This window comes from Perna viridis, chromosome 12, assembly GCF_037379345.1.
Source record: "Perna viridis isolate PV_CMFRI_1.1 ecotype Kerala chromosome 12, ASM3737934v1, whole genome shotgun sequence".
In the NCBI taxonomy this organism is placed as follows: domain Eukaryota; kingdom Metazoa; phylum Mollusca; class Bivalvia; order Mytilida; family Mytilidae; genus Perna; species Perna viridis.
This window is the reverse complement of record NC_142456.1, coordinates 365,668-386,627: the sequence shown is the minus strand read 5'-3', so window position 1 is coordinate 386,627 and position 20,960 is coordinate 365,668. Positions and strand designations below refer to the sequence as shown.

General features: G+C 33.3%; 1 protein-coding gene across 5 annotated transcripts in view; it reads right to left on the bottom strand.

The window, feature by feature from the left end:
- Positions 1–4,492: 4,492 nt before the first annotated feature.
- Positions 4,493–20,960, bottom strand: part of LOC148600673 (tripartite motif-containing protein 2-like) — a 52,987-nt gene continuing 36,519 nt past the window's right edge. For 2 of the 5 annotated variants that reach the window (XM_088556661.1, XM_088556659.1), the window contains 2 exons: positions 8,990–11,026; positions 4,493–8,130 (listed from right to left, as the gene is read on the bottom strand). In XM_088556661.1, the coding sequence (XP_088412787.1) occupies positions 8,991–11,024 (2,034 nt within the window). In that variant the 5' untranslated portion in view covers positions 11,025–11,026 and the 3' untranslated portion in view covers positions 4,493–8,130; position 8,990. Of the gene's footprint in view, positions 8,131–8,989; positions 11,027–12,573; positions 13,985–14,018; positions 14,039–15,186; positions 15,709–20,960 lie in introns of those variants that run through there. The other 3 variants (XM_088556660.1, XM_088556658.1, XM_088556662.1) reach the window with 3 other exon arrangements.

Sequence of the window (20,960 nt, the reverse complement as noted above, 5' to 3'; positions counted from 1 at the left end):
AGGAGTATGCATTTAGCTAACACACCGCAACTTTCTTGATACAAATGCACAGCTGAGATATCGACCTACCTGATGATTATTACAAATGTTATTTGAATCACTTTATTTGCAGTATCAAATGATGGCCAAGACGCTCGAACAATTCAACCGTCTGATTTGTTTTAGCCGGTAATACATAGAGGTAGACTTTTAGACGAATTGATCTAAGGCATATAAAGGTACCAGAAAACAATCGTGTGTTAAGGACTAGAGGGGGTGGATAATGGACTCACCCAGTCCATTTAACACCAGAAGATATAAGGAAATGAATGTTTAAATGAGACCTGTGAAACAAGCCGATTCGATAGCAATCATTAAATGCAACAAGATAGTTAGAACAAAAATATATTATTTATATATATATAAAAAAAAACCCAAAAAACTTTGAGATATTTCTGATTTTTTTTTCTCGTTTATTCGAATGTTGAAAAAGGTGGAAAAGGACAAAAAGAGACCGCTTGAACTAAATATCACCATGTATGTAAAAAAACTACCATCTGCTTGACTGCTATTATTTTTAATAGTTTCTGACCCCACTTCATCATTATACAGACTTGTTGCCATCATTTTGGATATTGGTTTCCACAGACTCTTTAAACCAGTTTGTGTGAAAAGTCAAGATGAAGAAAAACGATCATTTCGTCCACTACCGTTTGTCAACAAAGGTGGCTAACATCCTCCATCACAAAAACGTTACCAACAAAATTCCCCTATATTTCAAAGACAAATCCATACCAATTATTTCATATTCCTATAATTCACCCATCGCATCCAAAATTTTCAATTATAAAAGGCTATTGCAGAACCTCGAGATTAAGGACTTCAAGGCTAAACCACCCGACTGTTCTTGCAAAACCTCTCCATTCAAATATGGTCCTTCTGGTCACGTCGTTACGGGATATTTAACCATGATCGAAAACGAATCTCTGCGTAATATCCTTTCTAAAGGTCCCAAGAATCGTGAACCACGCTCCATAAATTGGAATTGTAACTTTAAAGTTCTTATGGATGCCGTCGAGGACTATGCAAGAAAATGGATAAAACGAGAACAAGAAGACATTGATTCTCTGTCACAGTGGTTAAAGGCTGTGAGGTCTTTAATTTTGAAACGAATGAAAGTTTTAAGTAGGTCAATGAGTGCCAAGGCTACATCAGTTTTCAAAGACCCCGATGTAGCAAAAACATTGTCTACTATACATGACAAATATGTTGTCGTACCAGCAGACAAAGCCCAAAACAACATTGTTTTTGTCTGCAAAACGTTATATATCCAATGTTTATTATCAGAGGTAGACGTAGAAAATAATAGCAGTGATAAGACCTACACTGCTACCACTCTTTCCAAAGAAGAGATTGTGGAAAACCATAAATCTGTGCTATCCTCTTTTGGTCTCTCTACCAAAGACGATGATTGTGATTTACCGTCTATGTACTGGATTCCTAAACTTCACAAGAATCCATACAAACAACGTTTCATAGCTGAATCTGCAAAATGTACCACCAAACCTCTTTCAAAACTTTTAACATCTATACTCACAACTGTCAAAGAGGGTCTACAGTCCTACCACAACACTTGTTACTCCCATAGTGGTTTTAATTCAATGTGGATCCTAAAAAATTCAAAAGATCTTTTGGAGACAATCATTTCAAGACTATTATCTGAATAAAATAGCATTAAACCTATGATTTTTCAACACTGTATATTTCTATTCCCCATACTCAGTTAAAATCCCGACTTAAAAACATTATACATCGTTGTTTTTCCAAAAAAGATGGTACACCTAGATACAAATATATAGTTCTTGGTAGAGATTCCTCATACTTTGTAAGAAATAATTCCAAATCATCTTCCAAATATACAGAGGAAGATGTTTTCAAAATGCTGGAATTTTTAATCGACAACATATTTGTCCAGTGTGGTGGACGTGTTTTTCAACAAACTGCCGGCATTCCAATGGGAACAAATTGTGCTCCTTTACTAGCTGACCTATTCCTTCACTCTTATGAGGCTGACTTTATAGCTGATCTGACCATAAAGAAAGAACATTGTTTGGATAGATCCTTCAATCTCAGTTTCCGCTATATAGATGACGTGTTATCTTTAAACAATCCTAATTTCGGGGATTTGATACATCGCATCTACCCAAAAGAACTTGAGATAAAAGATACTACAGACACTGTGAAGTCAGCCTCATATCTTGACCTACACTTAGAAATCGATGGTAAAGGAAAACTATTGACCAAACTTTACGACAAACGTGATGACTTTTCATTCAGAATTGTCAACTTTCCTTTCATCTGTGGCAACATCCCTTCGGCTCCTGCGTATGGAGTGTTCATATCACAACTCATACGTTATGCCAGAGCTTGCCGAAACTACGCAGACTTTTTGTATCGCGCTAGAACTCTAGCAAATAGGCTTCTGGAACAGAGTTATGTTGCTACAAGATTGAAGTCATCAATACAGAAGTTTTATGGTCGTCATCATGAACTCGTGCATCGTTATGGTGTATCCATCAGCACCATGAAAACTGATTTATTCAACGGGTCATAGTTTTCCTTTCCTCGTTTGTCTACCCCGGACTTGACTTTTTATGAGCAACTCGACGAGTGTTTCTAGAAAAACAGAGGACGCTTACCCTACCGGTGCATCTGGTCCATGCTCCCAGTTTTTAGTGGAGTCCGAGTTGCTCATTTATTTTTGTTACTTTGTATGTATGATTTTAGTTACTTTATGTTCTTTGTTGTGTATGTCTGTTTTCCGTGTCTGGTCTTTGTCCCTGGATTACATTCTTTTGATTACCGCTATAACCTTGGTTCCCTTGATTACTCTTATACGTTTTAACGATCTTGACTCTCTTTTCGGGTCTCTTACGGTCGGAGTCATATTAAGGTAGGTCATACTTTTTCAATTGAGAATGTTTCTGTTATCTAGTTCATCACACAGAAGTATGTAATCAATGAGCATTATTACCCAACTCAAAATTTTGCTAAATTGAACGGTTTTTTAATTATTTAAAAAAAATGTATTTTGACCCCTATGTTTTATTTTTAGTGACAGCGGCTATTTTTCGAAGTTTAAAAAAAAATTTAAACGATCAGTCTGCGCAGAATACTCTAACGAACAATTTTAACAAGTTTGATTTGATTCTGAGAAGATTATTGAAATAATAACATAAAATAGCCAAAAGTTTCCAAAAGGGCAATAACTCAAACATGGGTGACAGATTTTCACCAAAATTTGACCTTAGATAGATCTCATCGTCATCATAAACACTTTTACCTATGTCAGAATTTGGCTGAACATAACGGTTTTGAGATGTATGCAAAAAACTGCTGTCTGTGCTCTGTTCTATTTTTAGTAATAACATCCATTTTTTTCGACGGATGAAAATTCGAAGCATAGACTTTGTACATGATACTTTAAGGAACAATCAAGCTAAGTTTCATCCAAATCCATTCAGTAGTGTCTGAGAAAATGTAATAATTGTTAACCACGATGATGACGGATGCCAGTGATGCAATAGCTCACGTGGTCTATGGCCAGAAGTCCAAAAGCTCACCTGGCCTATTGACAGAAGTCTAATAAAATGACTCGCAGGGTACAGCTTGTTATGACTGCAGAGGTTGAGCCTTGGAGCAAGTATTAACACACCATTCAAACTTGATATAACTCTGAATATTTTAGCAATTTAGAAAAGAAATTGACCAGAATGGCAGAAGCCCATTTTTATTTCCAAATACCGTAAGCAAAACCCAAAACATGTAAGAAATCCAAGTTTTTTAGGACATCATGAAAATGCTGTTTCAGGTCACTTAACCCTAAATGGTTAAATTCACAATCCCAACAATCAACACCAGCCTTCTTTTTGTGGTACTGAACCCTGTGGTTACAATTCCATAAAGATCTTTACACTTAATACTCACGTTATTGTCAGGACAGGACGTGTCTATGGATTACTCTGGGTTTGTCCGGACGATTATCAGTAGGACCCCATTAGGTTCAATGTACCAAAAACATGCCAAACTTTTGTCTTGTGAATAATGTTGAAATATTTGATAGTGTATGTTATCAATGGTCAACATATTACACTGGCTCAATAGATTATGATGTAAGAAAGGATGTGCAATTTTGACATTTTCTTAAATAACATAAAAAGTTCATTGCTAGAGGTATATTTATATACATATGCAGACATGATCATAATAATACCTAAAATAAATGGACAATTGACAACATACAATGAGAACATTGATTTCTAAGAGTGTGTAATATTCATTTCTTAAGTTAAATTGTTAAAACCATGTATAAAATATAAGATTTTGCATCATTGAGGTGTTGTAAACAATAGGTATACAAAAATGAAGATAGAGGAATGCAATGACCAGCTGGATGCTAGGTAACCATAAACAGAACAATAACTGGATGATATCAATAATAAAATGTCAGGTCTTGTTTACAAGTTTTTATTGCTGATAACATATCAAAATCCTCAAAATATCACAAAACAAGAAAATGTCTAAACTAAGTATGACATTAGTAAGCTAATATTGAAAAGGTTTGCTGAATTCTTACTGTAATACTGAAATAAAACTGTATGAGGATGAAATACCTGCCTTCACTGTACCCTATCAATAAATCATGGCCCATACACATTACTCTATTTGGATTTTTAATCATATAGACTATAAAGTATACTGGTATGAACATTTGTAAGTTTGAAATCTTTCTACTTCTGCTCTTTATTTTGTTGTAAGGACAGCTGAATTAATGAACGTTTTACAAGGAGTAAAATAGATCAAGGAATAAGTTGAGCCTCTTTTATCAAATGACCATTATCTGATGAAAGGTCTTATGTTATTAGCTTAGCAAGAAACAGGAGATTAAAACATGCTAACTTAATCCAAATTAGATAGAAGTTTACTAAGGAATTTCAACAGGTAAATGTCAGGTAAAGACTAACCCTATACTCCGAAGTTAACCATACTACTCCAAAAGAAAATTTATCAAAGGATCTCACTATTCTGTAGAATCACTTCTGGAATATTGAAAAATTACAACTTTGCTTTTCCATATAAAAATACTACATTTACAGAAATTCCAAAGCAATGCTTACATGACAATGCAACAATAAATCTAAATTCAGCCAAATAATTTCTTTCTATGTTCTTATTTCCATAAATCATTTTAATACAAAGCTAAATTCTTCTTAAAACAAATTACCACTCTTGTACAAAACTTATACCAAAACACCTATTTCCACCATTAATGGAATTCTACTACAAATAAATAAAGGACATTCCAATAGCCTACATTCACACAGTGCATGATAATGGGTTATAAATATGTGAATACAAACGGAACACTTACTTCCTGTTCAATCTACAAAAATTCAACATTTAGATCCAAAACCCATTACTGAACGTTTACTTTCTACTCAAATGGCCGTAACTAAATGTTATCTTCCAAAATAAATGATAGTAACTTAAATATTTACTTCCAACTCAAAACTTCCATTCTGAGCTGTGGAAAACTTGCCCCCCTCATAAAAAAATATAAATATAGCATGTGACCAGGAGTTAAAAAGCTGTTTCTCTCTTTACATTAAAACACACAAAAATATATGAAGAGTAGATTATTACTTTTCTAAAGAAACAGAACCAGGTAACACACACTAAAAAGTCCAACAATTTCATGATTATATCATATAAAACAGAGCTATTTTACTTAAAACAGTAAAATCATAAACTTGATAAGAGCAACTTTCATGATCTCTAACACACAAGTAATGCATAAATGTTATTATTATCCTATAAGGCAAAAAAATGTGGAAATAGCTTGATATAAATGTTTGAAAGCTGGCATGTTCTGTCATGTTACATGGTAAATTAAACAATTCTTAATCGGGAAAAACAATTTACTTCTGCAATGGAATAGATGTCTTGTCATGTGACCCTGTTAATTCACTAGAATGGGTCCCTTACTCACTTCTTAACCAAAGAAACTGATTGTTTCAACAATCTTATCAATGAGGACTTCCTTTAGCATAAATTACAAGAAAAAATATGACCATTAACTATTTCCACAATAAATTAAGTTTGGTAATACCATCAAATAGAAAATTGTTATAACTACAATGTATGCATCATATCGATGTACCCAGAAATACGGAAGTAAATACATGATGGTCTTCAGTTTAGAATGTTTTCAAAAGTAGAAATTTTGGAGAAAAAAATGGAAAATGAGACTTACAAGCCTTATTAGTTACTATAGCATATTGTATCACTTGACAACACTGACTGGCCATAAATGATTTAACAGGATGTTTGCCAACATCCATGGCAATTAGTAAGCTGAATTTCTGAACCAATTAAATTAAGAGTAATGTGAATTATTGGTGGGTGTCAATATTCAGGGTTTCTTGAAATTTCAGATTTTCAAATTTAAAATTCATGGATTTTGGTAGAACCTTAAAGGTTTTAATAAAAAAAAATCATTTTATTTCATAAAGAACTTGAATTTGTGGTTTGACCAAACAAAAACCATGAGATTTGCACCCTATGAACATCAGGCCTTCCACAGTATAATCCTTACAATTGTATTATGGGTTTGTCTCTTTAATGTGAATGTATAAGAATTTCAAAATGTAAAATAAACCCATTAAAAAATTTAAAATCCTTTTCAATTTTTCTTCGATAAGCAAATGTTTCTTTATAAAATGTTAAAAAATAATTGTTTTATGTACTTACTAAATCAGTTTTTTTTAAACTAAGATACTTTATTTTTTATGTAGAAGTGCGTTAACATGAGAATATCCATAATTTTGGTATAAAACTAAATCTGATCTAAACCAGATACTATTCAACACAGTCAGTATTGAGTCCGCTTTGACAGCTTGTGATAGCCACGGTGCTTAACCACGGCAACCAAACCACTATACAATGTTGCTTACAACCTGACATTTGTGATCGCAACCATGAAATTTAAGCCTCCATTGGTGTCTTGAATAATTTCAATCAATTTTATATATATTAAAAAGTCTTTTATAAATTGAATAGAAGGATATAGTTTACTTGAACCGATGAAATAACTGAAATATGAGACACAGTACAGTGATCACACAGTTATCCAAATAAAATCTCAACCAGATTCTAGTATCAACAAAGCGAGAATATGTGTCGGATATCTTTTTTAAAGATAGTACTTGTTTTAAAGAACATTAAAATAAATGTATTTTGAATTTTGGTACACCAAATTCCTGTCAGAACAAAATGGTGTTTAGTAAGGACATACTAATTATTGTAGTTACAACAATCAATAACAACTCAAATGTGTTAAACCAAAATAAAACAAAAAAACAAAAAGTTTTAAGAGACACATGAGTATCAATCCTTACATACATTCATGTCTTTGCATAACATTAATTTGACTCATTGCTATTTAAAAAAAAAAAAAGACAAAAAATCCACCTTTGACCTGGATGTGAGTGTCATGGTGATCACAGAATGGCTAAATATATAGAAGTCCACAAATACAATGTATGTAACTATTCTTATGTTGGTCAAAACAATCACATGTACTGATTTTACTAAACATCATGCACAAGGATACTTAATTAAAAAAATAATTTTTATGCGTCTGAACTCATTTATCATACATTGATTTTAAAATGTTTTTCTTAATACATGAAAATTGGATGTAAATTTGAGACTTAAAAAATTAGAAAACACTTGGCCAGCATAACTGCCAATTGTAGAGGGGAGGTCTGAGAAAAAAATTTTAAGAAGTGCCAAAATCTACAACATTTTTTCATGTTAATAATTTTTGTTTTAATACAGAAGTTCCTTGTAGTGCATATGAAACGACTACTGTGTAAGACACATGTAAAACAATTATATAAATAATAAAAGCCCTCATGCATGACTCTTATTGGGGCCAATAGTTTAAAACAATGTATGATGATTTTACAGACAGATGTATCATTGCACATTAGTAGTCTAAAGTTATTTTGATTATGACTTTGGTTGGTCTCTCTCTTCCTCTATCTAGCCTTCTTTACTCTTGTCAGTCTTTTATAACCTTCCAAGAACCTAAAAAAAAAGCAGGAGAAAAATATCATTTTAAGAATTTTTAGTTTTAAGAAAATTACAGACACATGTATGGTTTTTAACAAATTTATATACTTTTTACGAGATTTACGTTGACCCCGCAGGAATCTAAAGCCAGGCACGGAGCCAAGGACTGGTGTGCCAGGCATACGCCCCCCCCCCCCACCCCAAAATCGGTAAGAAAAAAAATTTTCACAACTTTCACCCCATAATATATTTTGCCTTGCTTGCTTTGCATGGCATTTTTCAGTTAATGCCTGCCCAAACTCAAATCCCCTGAAAGCTGACCATTTCAGAATACTGTAGATCACGTCAGACTAAAATTTCTATAACATCTTTCTATGTGTTACATTCCTGAATCCAAGGTATTTCTTATAAAGCAGGTTTCAAATCACCAATGTCTTTTTTTCTTTGAAACTCAAAAATGTTAAGTTATAACATATTAGATTTGTCCCCCTTTGTCCATAGTAATGCTGTATACTTGTCCTGAGTATTATTGGTAAACACATGATAACAATGTTTTTCAATGTTAATTTTTTTCCATACAAGTTTTCCTTTTTTTTTTATTCATGTGCAATTGAAATGATTTAATGATACCTGTAGATTTTTGTTTAGTTTCATTTTTCTCCATTAGCATAGAAAGACTTAAGTAAAAGCTGTTGCATGTATTTTCCCCATGAAAGACCTCACATTATTTAACAAATGATTGCCATGCCAAGTTTTTTTGTAGTTGATAATGGTAAAATAGCTACATGTACATGTATCTAACATTCTTTGGAGTTTTAGTTTTTTAAAGTGTTCCTTTATTATTTGGCTTCTATAAGGATTACATCTGACTTACCTTACTTATACCTGTACTTTTTGACACAGTGATTTCCCAAGTCCACCACATAAACATGGTGGTCAATTGTCGTGGCAAGTCCACTCGGCCGTTTTAACTTGTCAAAGTGACTATCTATACAGAACATGAGTTTACCGCTGGAGTTTAACACCTGTACGTAACTCTTGGATTTTTCCGTTTTGGTGGCAAGGATCAGGCCACCTGCATCAACATTTAGACCACAGAACTGACCTTTGCCCTGGTCAGGAATCACACGAGAAAATTTCCCATCACGACTGAAAATTTGAACTCTATGATCTGCAACAAGGATTTCATCACATTTTCCTACTACTATGGCACATATAAACTTGAATTGTCCTTCCTTACTTCCCTTGCCTCCGAAAGTTGTCAAAAGACGGCCGTTAGGATCAAACATAAATACCCTACTGGCACCATTGTCTGCTACTATGATTTCTCCACGACTATTCACTGCAATGTCTATTGGCTCTATAAAGTCTTGGTGAGTAAACTTAGTTCTCACCTCGCCTTCTTTGTTTATAACAGTAACAAACTTACTTCTCCAGTTAATAACAGCTAAATTTTTATCAGGTGTAAGTGCCAGACCCGTGCCTCCTTGGTTTTCTAATCCTATCGGTCCTATATGGTTCTTGAGGTTAAATGAACTATCAAGACATTTAATTCTACTGTTCCCAGTGTCAAGGACATATACAATATTGTCCTCTGTGTTTGTGACAACCCTGACTGGCTGCATTAAATTATCATCTCCAGAACCACGGGAGCCAAACTTGGCAACAGGGTTGTTGTGTTCTGAAACATCAATAACAAAAGGACTTCCTTTTACAGGACGATTGAATATACTGACAAACATTTTCACTTTGCCTGGTTTTGTTGGTACATACTGAATTTCATAAGTACCATCACTTTTGTCACGGATTTTAGATTCAACTATATCACCCTTTTCAGTTCTAACTTCTGCAGCAATAGGATCAGACCCACTTGTCCGTGGGTTTCCATGGTAATCCACGGTTGTCAAGGTGACTGAAGACTTTAAATGTGTAACAGCCTCACCAGTTTTCCCTGAGCAAAGTGCTGGGAATGTGGTACTTGTTTTAATCCTACCATAATCATTCAATAACTTTGTAATATCCTTTAAAGCTGAATTATGTTTGTGTTCATATTTAAGGAATGAATTTTCTCTTGGTTCTGATAAACTAGAAGTGGCATCCAATTTCTCATTAAGATCTCCAATTTTCTTTGTTATATTTCTAACTTCTACTTGGTACTGCAAGCCATCACATTCTGATTGTACTTTCTCTTTTTCTGATTGTATAATGTCTAATTGCTCCCGTAAATTCTTGCGTTTTTCTTCCCGTATTTTCCTCACCCACTGTAAACACTCATGCCTCCTCTTGTCCACTAATGCTATGAGATCCTGAAAAGACCTGTTAATGCTCTCAACTGTTTTTTCCACAGAGGATTCTAAATTTTGCATCTCAGACGAAACTGTGTCATATGCATGGTTCAAATTTTTTATACATAGATGCGCCTTGTATAGAAGGATCTCTGACATTCTTTTTATAGCTATTGAAAATGGAATAACAGTGTGTTCACTAGCCCCTCTCCCATTGTGTTCTCCACCAGCACATTGTGTACAGAATACTGAATCACAAGTTTCACAAAATAATAGTTCCTGGTTATTATGAGTCGAACACTTGGGTATAACGTCTCGTCTTTGGCGTGACATGAGATCTAACAACTGATTGACCAGAAAACTTGGTGGAAAAGATGCTACTCCAGAACGAGGGATTCCTATGTGTTCTCGGCAGATTGGGCAACGAAAGTAGCCAGTGTCATGAATCTGTGACTCAACTATACGATCCAGGCAACTTCTGCAGACAGTGTGTGAGCAGGGTAATAGCTTAGGAGTATGTTCTGTATTGTCATACACACATAAACATGTTCCACAGGTCAGAAAACTGTCATTAAAATCTTCATAGTTAATGGACACAGTTTCAACTAGGGTTGATGACATCATAGCTGAAAAAGAAAATTAACTTATAAAATCATGTAACTTCACACACTTGTTAAAATGTTGACACCTATGGAACGTAAATCTAATCATAGCTTAAATGTTTACACTGTCAATTTACAGCTTTGGTAACAAACTCTTGAACCTTTCACGCAATAAAATGTATCTTAATATCCAAATGAATTCTCCTTAAATCCTACAACAATGAGTTTTTCCTGGAGAGACATCCAATCATCTGATTATTTATGATAATCCTGAGTATCTTCAAAGTTTCCTTCGGTTTAAAATCGTCATCTCTTAAAATATAACATAAACATTAATCTACTTGGTTTTATTTTGTATTATTTGTTATTTAAGAAATGTTTTGTTTTTGTGTTATTGATTAATTCAACTACATGTAGTTCCCATTGCCTACAGTTTTGTTGCAGTGTGCAAAAGCTTTATATTCTTGTCATCAAACTGGCAAGTTGCTTTCCATATTAACTCATCAAAATAAAATTTAACTAACCAGCATTTAACATTGAGCCTGATGTATCAGTTTGACAGAAATTATTTGGGATGTTAAAGATAATTAAAATTGTATTGTCCAAAGATATTAAAATACTACTTTGAAAAATATCACTTGTCACCTTAGCAAGTTAGTGCTCAATAATCAGGATTAAGATGCCTTGGTTGCATTGGTGAGTGGAGGTTACATCATGGTAATAAGTACTAATTTAATATGCCTTTGTCAGGTTGGCCAGTGGGGGTTCCACATACTGTTTACAACTTGTTCAGATTTTTTTCTGACAGAAAATATTAATGGTGGAGGAAGGATCTTGTAACAATATTAATAAATCACTAACATTAATGAATATCTCATATTAAAAGTCATCACATACAATGTTGATAATGACCTTGGTAAAACACTAAGTGACCTTATACATTTACAAATTATTTACTTTCAAAGAGTTAAAACTTGTAAATGTAAAGTTACTAGAACAATGACCTTCATTCAAAAATAAATAACTGTCATAGAAAATAACCAAAGAATTTTATTATCAAAGGGAGGAAACTAGCCTACTCTACAAGTTAATTAAGACAAACAATTCCAATCATACCATGCATCTCAGGAGAGTATTTATATCACTGATTAGATTTTCTCATTAACTAGTAGATATTAGATTTACACATAGTAAGTATACCTGTTCCAACCACTTGTTAATTAACACATGGCAGTCTAAAGAGATAGCACACAATACAAGCACACATTGTCTATAATACTAGACACCGGTGTGCAGGACAATCCACTTGACAAGCACAACAAGCACTCCATACTAGAATAGAAGGCACTCAAAACTAGCACAATGACAACTCCATACTAGAATAGAAGGCACTCAAAACTAGCACAACAAGCACTCCATACTAGAAAAGAAGGCACTCAAAACTAGCACAAACACTCCATACTAGCACAGAAGGCACTTAACACAACTAGTACTCCATACTAGCATAGAAGGCACTAAAAACTAGTACAAAATGTACAACAAATCAGTTATTAATAAAGCAAATACCTTACCAATTATTTGAAACTAAATCCCCAAAAAACTACATGTGTTAAACAAAAAGCTGACTAATTGTAAACCAGAGGTCTATGTCCTGTTATATATCAGTATAAAGTCAGTTTTCCTGTTAGGAAGGAAACCAATGTATAACTAATTGTTTACGTTCATATCTTACTTCCTCCATTAGGAAATGCTGATATAGTGATACACCTATTGAAAGTTGAGAAAATTTCTGTTGTCACTGGATTCTGCATGATGTATACTTGTCAGAAAGGGTAACAATGTTGGTATAGTGATACACCTATTGAATATTGGTATCAATAGTGATACGCCTATTGAATGTGAAGTATACTTGTCAGAAGGTACCAAAACAGATACAGTTATACAGACTGAATGTCGACAATTTTCATGGGAGTCATGGTCTAGCCTAAACCATAAATTGCATAGTCAACAAAATGTAAATATATGTTTATTAAGAAAGTAATTTCTAGGTCCCAAATTTAATCTCCTCAAGAAGGGATCAAACAGTCATTGCACAATTTTTTTTATTACTAGCCTAAATGACACATTTTGTAGGTAATATTTTTACTAATAAAATCAAATAAATTTCACTTAATGTACAGAAGCTGGGTCCAGCTTTAACTATTTTTTTTTTACTTTAAGCTGTGTGAACTTAAAAGCACAGGCTAGGATTCTTCTAAAGTTTGTAAAATCATTAACAAATCACCCTAATATGATTGTGTAAGTACCCAAGCACCCACAAACAACCCTGCCACAACCTCCATAATCTATAGAAAAAACATTCAGTCCATGGAACCTTTATGCCATTAATAAATCATGGTATTAAAGTTTCCTATTCAGTACTGTTACTGAGACAGCAAAACAAACACAGAGCTGATCAAATGAACTCAGATCAATACAATCTACTATAATATAGAAATTGCTTTGGAAAATAGAGTTCCAATACCAGATATTAAAAACATGCATGCTAAGGAAATGTAAATAAGTTTAAAAAAATTCAGTTCAATATTTGAAAGAACCTGGAAAAAAGTAAGAAGTTTGTTGTTTAATAAAAAGAAGGACAGAAGGACACTGGTAAAACTTTATATGGCCAATTTACATGTAGGGGCAAGGGCATAACCAGTATGTATGAAATATGATCAGATGCCAAAGGTATTTTGGAAGGTTTCTCCATAGACTACTTATCTAAAAGACTCTTGTTAGTAAGTTGTATCTACATGTACAAGGAAGAAAGAAAAAAAAAGTTAAGTAGATGAACTTTTATTCAGTTTTTCTTGAAATAGAATCTATTCTCTACCTACCTGAATCACCAGCAAAAACTAAATGGATTATAAGTGCCCACAAACCAACATGCACAGACAGTGAGGTTATATTCTTGTGTTAGAGACCACAACAGTGAAAATAACTCTGATTAAATACATGTACATGTAGTACTTACAACCAGCCACAAATGACAACCTGTTGTAGTAAAGTTATAGCTTTATACATTTGGTGTACAAATCCTGAACAAGTATACTGAAACCTCCTCTTGTTAAATACCAGCTGCCTTGTAACATATCATTTGGAATACATTGTATAAGATCTTTAGTTTGGACCAGCTATCCTGTTATTACACTTGACAGTAGCCATAAAGGAAAGTCCTCACCAGAAGGTAAGAATTTCCATACTTTTGATTGATTGAATTTTAAATGTAGAATATGTTAACTGACTTTAGTTGGTAAAACTAACAAGCCGTTTGTTGGTTTGTATCCAGTGAACGTAATAACTATTGTAGTGTACTAATTTTTGCTATTTTCACAGGACAAATAAGCAAGAAAAGTACAAATGCAGGTAACCCAGGAAATTGGTCTTCTACACTAAGAAACACTTACTAATTCTTTTTACCATATAATGTAATACCTGCAAAAATACTTACATATATGTTAATTTTTTTTAGAATCCCCTGAAACTGATATGTTTATGATAATCAATTCAAAACTGTTACAATTAATTAATATCTCTGTACAACCTCTCAACTATCAAACTCTGTATACAACTTACAATATCATATAGCTAGAACATCAAAGTCACATGGATAAACAACACTACAAAATCCATAAACAAGTGGGCCAACTCTCCATAGCAGTAGTACATTGGTGCTACATAAACAGGTGGGCCAACTCTCCATAGCAGTAGTACATTGGTGCTACATAAAGTCCCAACTGCAAGTTATTTAATGAATTTGTCTCATTTGTTGACAAATAAATATGAATGTACATAAACTGGCCTCAGGGAAAAATATGATCATTTTATTAAATAAGGATAAAATCAGCTGATTTATGTTGCCAAGGGGAATAATCCTTCTAAATATGACAGATGCACTCTTCAACAAGTTTAAGGTTAATCACTTATAGGACAGTTTGTCCAATGCTGTTCCTAGTCATGAACAGTATCTGATGGAAACATCCAGCCATATTGTATCACATATGTCTGATAAAAATCTGAAGTGTGGAAAACAAAAGTTAAAAAGATCATAATTGCTCATATTAGATATTTTGTGATCTGGACAATGTTCAAAAGAATATCAGACAGACAGAGACTGAAGTATAAACTATAACATTACTAACCTTCCTCTGGTGAAAATGCAGCCATTTTCTGGCAAAACACACATTACATTTCAGTAAATCCAAAAATATACTGTCTTTATTCCAACTTTTTCAGAATCAGTATTTTTAGAACTCTGTTATATGTATATTTGTAAACACTTCCTAGACTGAAGTGAAGATGTAACAAGTTTCATATTTTAGTCTATAAGTATAGCTTTACATCCTGGGATAAAAACATGTCTTAACTTATTAAGAAGTCAAACTTGCCAGACAGTAAAACATTAAATATGACGGGTAAGAGAGAGAAAATTGCCGACAGCGAATAATAGCAAACTGTAATATGTGGGAGACCTGGAAAAGTCAATATCCCCTTGGAAAGCGCTATGTACTTGTTCGACTCGTTGCATAATTCTAAAGGCTGTGCTGTCATTCAGTGGAACTTAATTGATCTATTAGGGCTTGTATTTACGCAATTCCTAAAGAAACCAGAGAAAACAATTTAACCAACACAAAAGGAAAAACATAAACTTATATTAACACTAGATAATTAATACCATTTCATGTCTGCAGAAGCAAAGGTTGAATTCCACAAGTGGAAATATTGGTAAATAGAAGCTTCTGGACCATGACCAGAGATCGGCAGTTATGATGTCATCATCATCAACACCACATTTCTAATCAGTGTAAATATGGACATATGATCATTCCTACTTGCAGACAGGGAGTCTTGTTTTGTCTATGTTGAGTGGCTAAAATTTTTAAACAACTGCTCTCTATCATACTCAAATTCTTAAGTAACAGTACTTGAATAAACTCTAATAAAATCAGAAGTCTAGAATAACAGTACTCCAGCAAATTCTCTCCTAAAACTAAGTAATCCTAATTGATGTAATATTTACATAATTGTTTAACATACAACATCCAGTCTAAGCTTTCAAAGAGCAAATTTCTCCATTTAGCTGCTATCAGGAGAATGATTATGCAATCACAAAACAATTATGATAAACATTAAGACAAAGATAAAACATGGAATACCTTGGTAGCCAAGAAAGTCGGCAGAAAATCAATTAAAAATTCCCATCTGTTACTATTCAAAATGGAAATTAAAAAAAGGAAAAGATTGTCTAGTGAAAAAAAACCCTTTCTGAGCATCTTAAGAACTTGGAGAGTATTTAAATTCCAAACAATACATTGACCTGTTCAAGAGGACGGTGTACAATATTCAGTGTAATTGGCCATATATATATTGACATTCATTTTTTCAAGCTATGACTCAATTTATTGGGTCTGTACCTCAAGCCTTTTAATGATAAGTGTCAAAATTAGAATCATGAATCAATTTATAATAAAAACTTCATTAAATAAACCTTGAAACTTGCACTTCAGGTTCCATTCTAAAATAATTATATTGAGTATACATTTTTTGTCAAGCATCCCACAGATTTTAAAGTTTCTAATATACTTCAATCTGAGTAATTAATGTAACTGAGTAATTAATGTAACTGAGTAATTAATGTAACTGCTGTTCTTACAAGACATTCAAGTATTGGTTGGAATTTAAGTGTCTGTCCAGTATCAGTTGAAATTTAGTGTCTGTCCAGTATCAGTTGGAATTTAAGTGTCTGTCCAGTATCAGTTGAAATTTAGTGTCTGTCCAGTAACAGTTGGAATTTAATGTCCCGCCAGTATCAGTTGGAATTTAATGTCTGTCTGGTATTAGTTGAAATTTAGTGTGTGTCCAGTATCAGTTGGAATTAAGTGTCTGTCCAGTATCAGTTGGAATTTAATGTCTGTCCACTATCAGTTGAAATTAAGTGTCTGTCCAGTATCAGTTAGAATTTAGTGTCTGTCCATTATCAGTTGAAGTTTAGTGTCTGTCCAGTATCAGTTAAAATTAAGTGTCTGTCCAGCATCAGTTGGAATTTAATGTCTGTCCAGTATCAGTTGAAATTAAGTGTCCGTCCAGTATCAGTTGAAACTAAGTGTCTGTCCAGTATTAGTTGAAATTAAGTGTCCATCCAGTATCAGTTGAAATTATGTGTCTGTCCTGTATCAGTTGAAATTAAGTGTCTGTCCAGTATCAGTTGGAATTTAGTGTCCATCCAGTATCAGTTGGAATTTAATGTCTGCCCAGTATTAGTTGAAATTTAGTGTCTGTCTAGTATCAGTTGAAATTAAGTGTCTGTCCAGTATCAGTTGGAATTTAATGTGTGTCCGGTATCAGTTGAAATTAAGTGTCTGTTCAGTATCAGTTGAAACTAAGTGTCTGTCCAGTATTAGTTAGAATTTAGTGTCTGTCCATTATCAGTTGAAATTTAGGGTCTGTCCAGTATCAGTTGAAATTAAGTGTCTGTTCAGTATCAGTTGAAATTTAGTGTCTGTCCATTATCAGTTGAAATTTAGTGTCTGTCCATTATCAGTTGAAATTAAGTGTCTGTCAAGTATCAGTTCAATTTAGTGTCTGTGCAGTATCAATTAGAATGTAACGTCTGTCCAGTATCAGTTGAAATTAGTTGTCTATTCAGAATCAGATTAAATTTTTTGTCTGTCCAGTATCAGTTGGAATATGGTGTCTGTCCAGTATCAGTTGAAATTAAGTGTCTGTCCAGTATCAGTTAGAATTAAGTGTTTGTCCAGTATCAGTTGCAATTAAATGTCTGTCCAGTATCAGTTGAAATTTAGTGTCTGTCCAGTATCAGTTGGAATTTAGTGTCCCTCCAGTATCAGTTGGAATTTAATGTCTGTCTGGTATTAGTTGAAATTTAGTGTGTGTCCAGTATCAGTTTAAATTTAGTGTCTGTCCAGTATCAGTTGGATTTTAATGTCTGTCCAGTATTAGCTGAAATTAAGTGTCCATCCAGCATCAGTTGAAATTAAGCGTCTGTCCACTATCAGTTGAAATTAAGTGTCTGTCCAGTATCAGTTAGAATTTAGTGTCTGTCCATTATTAGTTGAAGTTTAGTGTCTGTCCAGTATCAGTTAAAATTAAGTGTCTGTCCAGTATCAGTTGAAATTAAGTGTCCGTCCAGTATCAGTTGAAATTAAGTGTCCGTCCAGTATCAGTTGAAATTAAGTGTCTGTCCAGTATCAGTTGAAACTAAGTGTCTGTCCAGTATTAGTTGAAATTAAGTGTCCATCCAGTATCAGTTGAAATTAGGTGTCTGTCCTGTATCAGTTGAAATTTAGTGTCTGTCCAGTATTAGTTAGAATTTAATGTCTGCCCGGTATTAGTTGAAACTAAGTGTCTGTCCAGTTGTAGTTGAAATTAAGTGTCCATCCAGTATCAGTTGAAATTAGGTGTCTGTCCTGTATCAGTTGAAATTTAGTGTCTGTCCAGTATCAGTTGGAATTTAATGTCTGCCCAGTATTAGTTGAAATTAAGTGTCCGTCCAGTATCAGTTGAAATTAAGTGTCTGTCCAGTATCAGTTGAAATTAGGTGTCTGTCCTGTATCAGTTGAAATTTAGTGTCTGTCTAGTATCAGTTGAAATTAAGTATCTGTCCAGTATCAGTTGGAATTATATGTGTGTCCGGTATCAGTTGAAATTAAGTGTCTGTCCAGTATCAGTTGAAATTTAGTGTCTGTCCAGTATTAGTTAGAATTTAGTGTCTGTCCATTATCAGTTGGAATTTAATGTCTGCCCAGTATTAGTTGAAATTAAGTGTCTGTCCAGTATCAGTTGAAATTAAGTGTCTGTTCAGTATCAGTTGAAATTAGGTGTCTGTCCTGTATCAGTTGAAATTTAGTGTCTGTCCAGTATCAGTTGAAATTAAGTGTCTGTCCAGTATCAGTTAGAATTAAGTGTTTGTCCAGTATCAGTTGAAATTAAGTGTCTGTCCAGTATCAGTTGAAATTTAGTGTCTCTCCAATATCAGTTGGAATTTAGTGTCTGTCCAGTATCAGTTGAAATTAAGTGTCTGTCCAGTATCAGTTGAAATTAAGTGTCTGTCCAGTACCAGTTGATATTAAGTGTCTGTCCAGTATCAGTTGAAATTAAGTGTCTGTTCAGTATCAGTTAGAATTTAGTGTCTGTCCAGTATCAGCTGAAATTAAGTGTCTGTCCAGTATCAGTTGAAATTAAGTGTCTGTCCAGTACCAGTTGATATTTAGTGTCTGTCCATTATCAGTTGAATTTAAGTGTCTGTCCAGTATCAGTTGTAATTAAATGTCTCTCCAATATCAGTTGATATTAAGTGTCTGTCCAGTATCAATTGAAATTAAGTGTCTGTTCAGTATCAGTTAGAATTTAGTGTCTGTCCATTATCAGTTGAAATTAAGTGTCTGTCCAGTATCAGTTGAAATTTAGCGTCTGTCCAGTATCAGTTGGAATTTAGTGTCTCTTCAGTATCAGTTGGAGTTTTGTGTCTGTCCAGTACAACTTTTTTTTCTAAATTTGTAACGAATACTTTGCCAAATAGACTTAGAAGAAGCTGATTTATAGTTTACTTTATTATCTCAAAATAAAGTTGGACCAAAAGACATTTTACATATATCTTCTTGTGTGTTATCTCCCATTTACAGTTATCTTTTCTTTCTTGAAAATATTCAGTAATGACTTCTGTGGACAAATCACATTTTTTTAACTAAAATAATTATATTGTACATCAGACATATTATACTGTTCGGCATGTTAAGTATTCTGTCATCAGTAGGAAAAAAGCTCTTTTCACTCAATAAAAATGATAACTGCTTCAATGAAAGAAAACTTGGGAATAAAAGTAAGATATTTTTTTGCAGTCCAATAGGGAATGCATGTATGATACTCCTTCTAAAGTAGGTCAAAATTACCAATTTAAAAACTGACTCTGTTTATATGAATTTTTCAGGGTATCTTCATATACCATTTATATAATATTTTATTGAATATCAACAATAAATCAAAATTACCCAAGCTGTGGTACACTGGGCAACCTCAACATTCCTAAATCATCAATTTTAGACTGATAATACATTTTACAGCTAAGAAAAAATCCACCTCAGATATATCACCTTGACTTATGACCTTTCATCTACATGAATAAGCAGAATAGTAGAATGCACTATATCAAAGTCTTCAAAATAAATAAAAAAACATTACAAAAAAGAACAGAATACCATTGATTTCTACGAACAATAGAACTCCAAACCTTCCTATTAAAACATAATAGATAAAATTTTAATTATTAACGAATAACCTATCCCATGTAAAGTACTCCAAGCTATTAACTTGCTACAAAGCATTGATTTTCTGACCTTACATGGAAAACCCTGTATCATAAACTGTTTCATCAATATTTCTACCATAATATAATGTTTTACATAAGGCCAAATTGAATAAAAATCTGTTTTTAATTGACTCAAAGTAAAGCAACTAAAACATTTATCAACAAAGTAGGGATAGATCTAACCAAGTAGAAAGAGGATAATGTCAGGATCTTAATTTTATGAGCAAATTGATATACAATGTAGAGGACCAGGAGGCTTTATAACATCTCTGTAATAACTCGATATACAATAAAGAGGACCATGAGGCTTTATAACGTCTCTGTAATAACTTGATATACAATGTAGGGGACCAGGAGGCTTCATAAGGTCTCTGCAATAACTTGATAATAAACACAGACTTTAAATAGTTCATTTTACTGTTTGATTGATACAAGTACATGTATGTATATCTCTTAACTGTCTGGTGTTAGGTACTTGATTTTTTACAAAACCAGGATCACTCACATATCACTATACTTTAGCACCATTCTGTGGAATAATTAGGTTTCATAAAGAACCTACAATTTTCACTGTTGTCATGATTTTTCTGG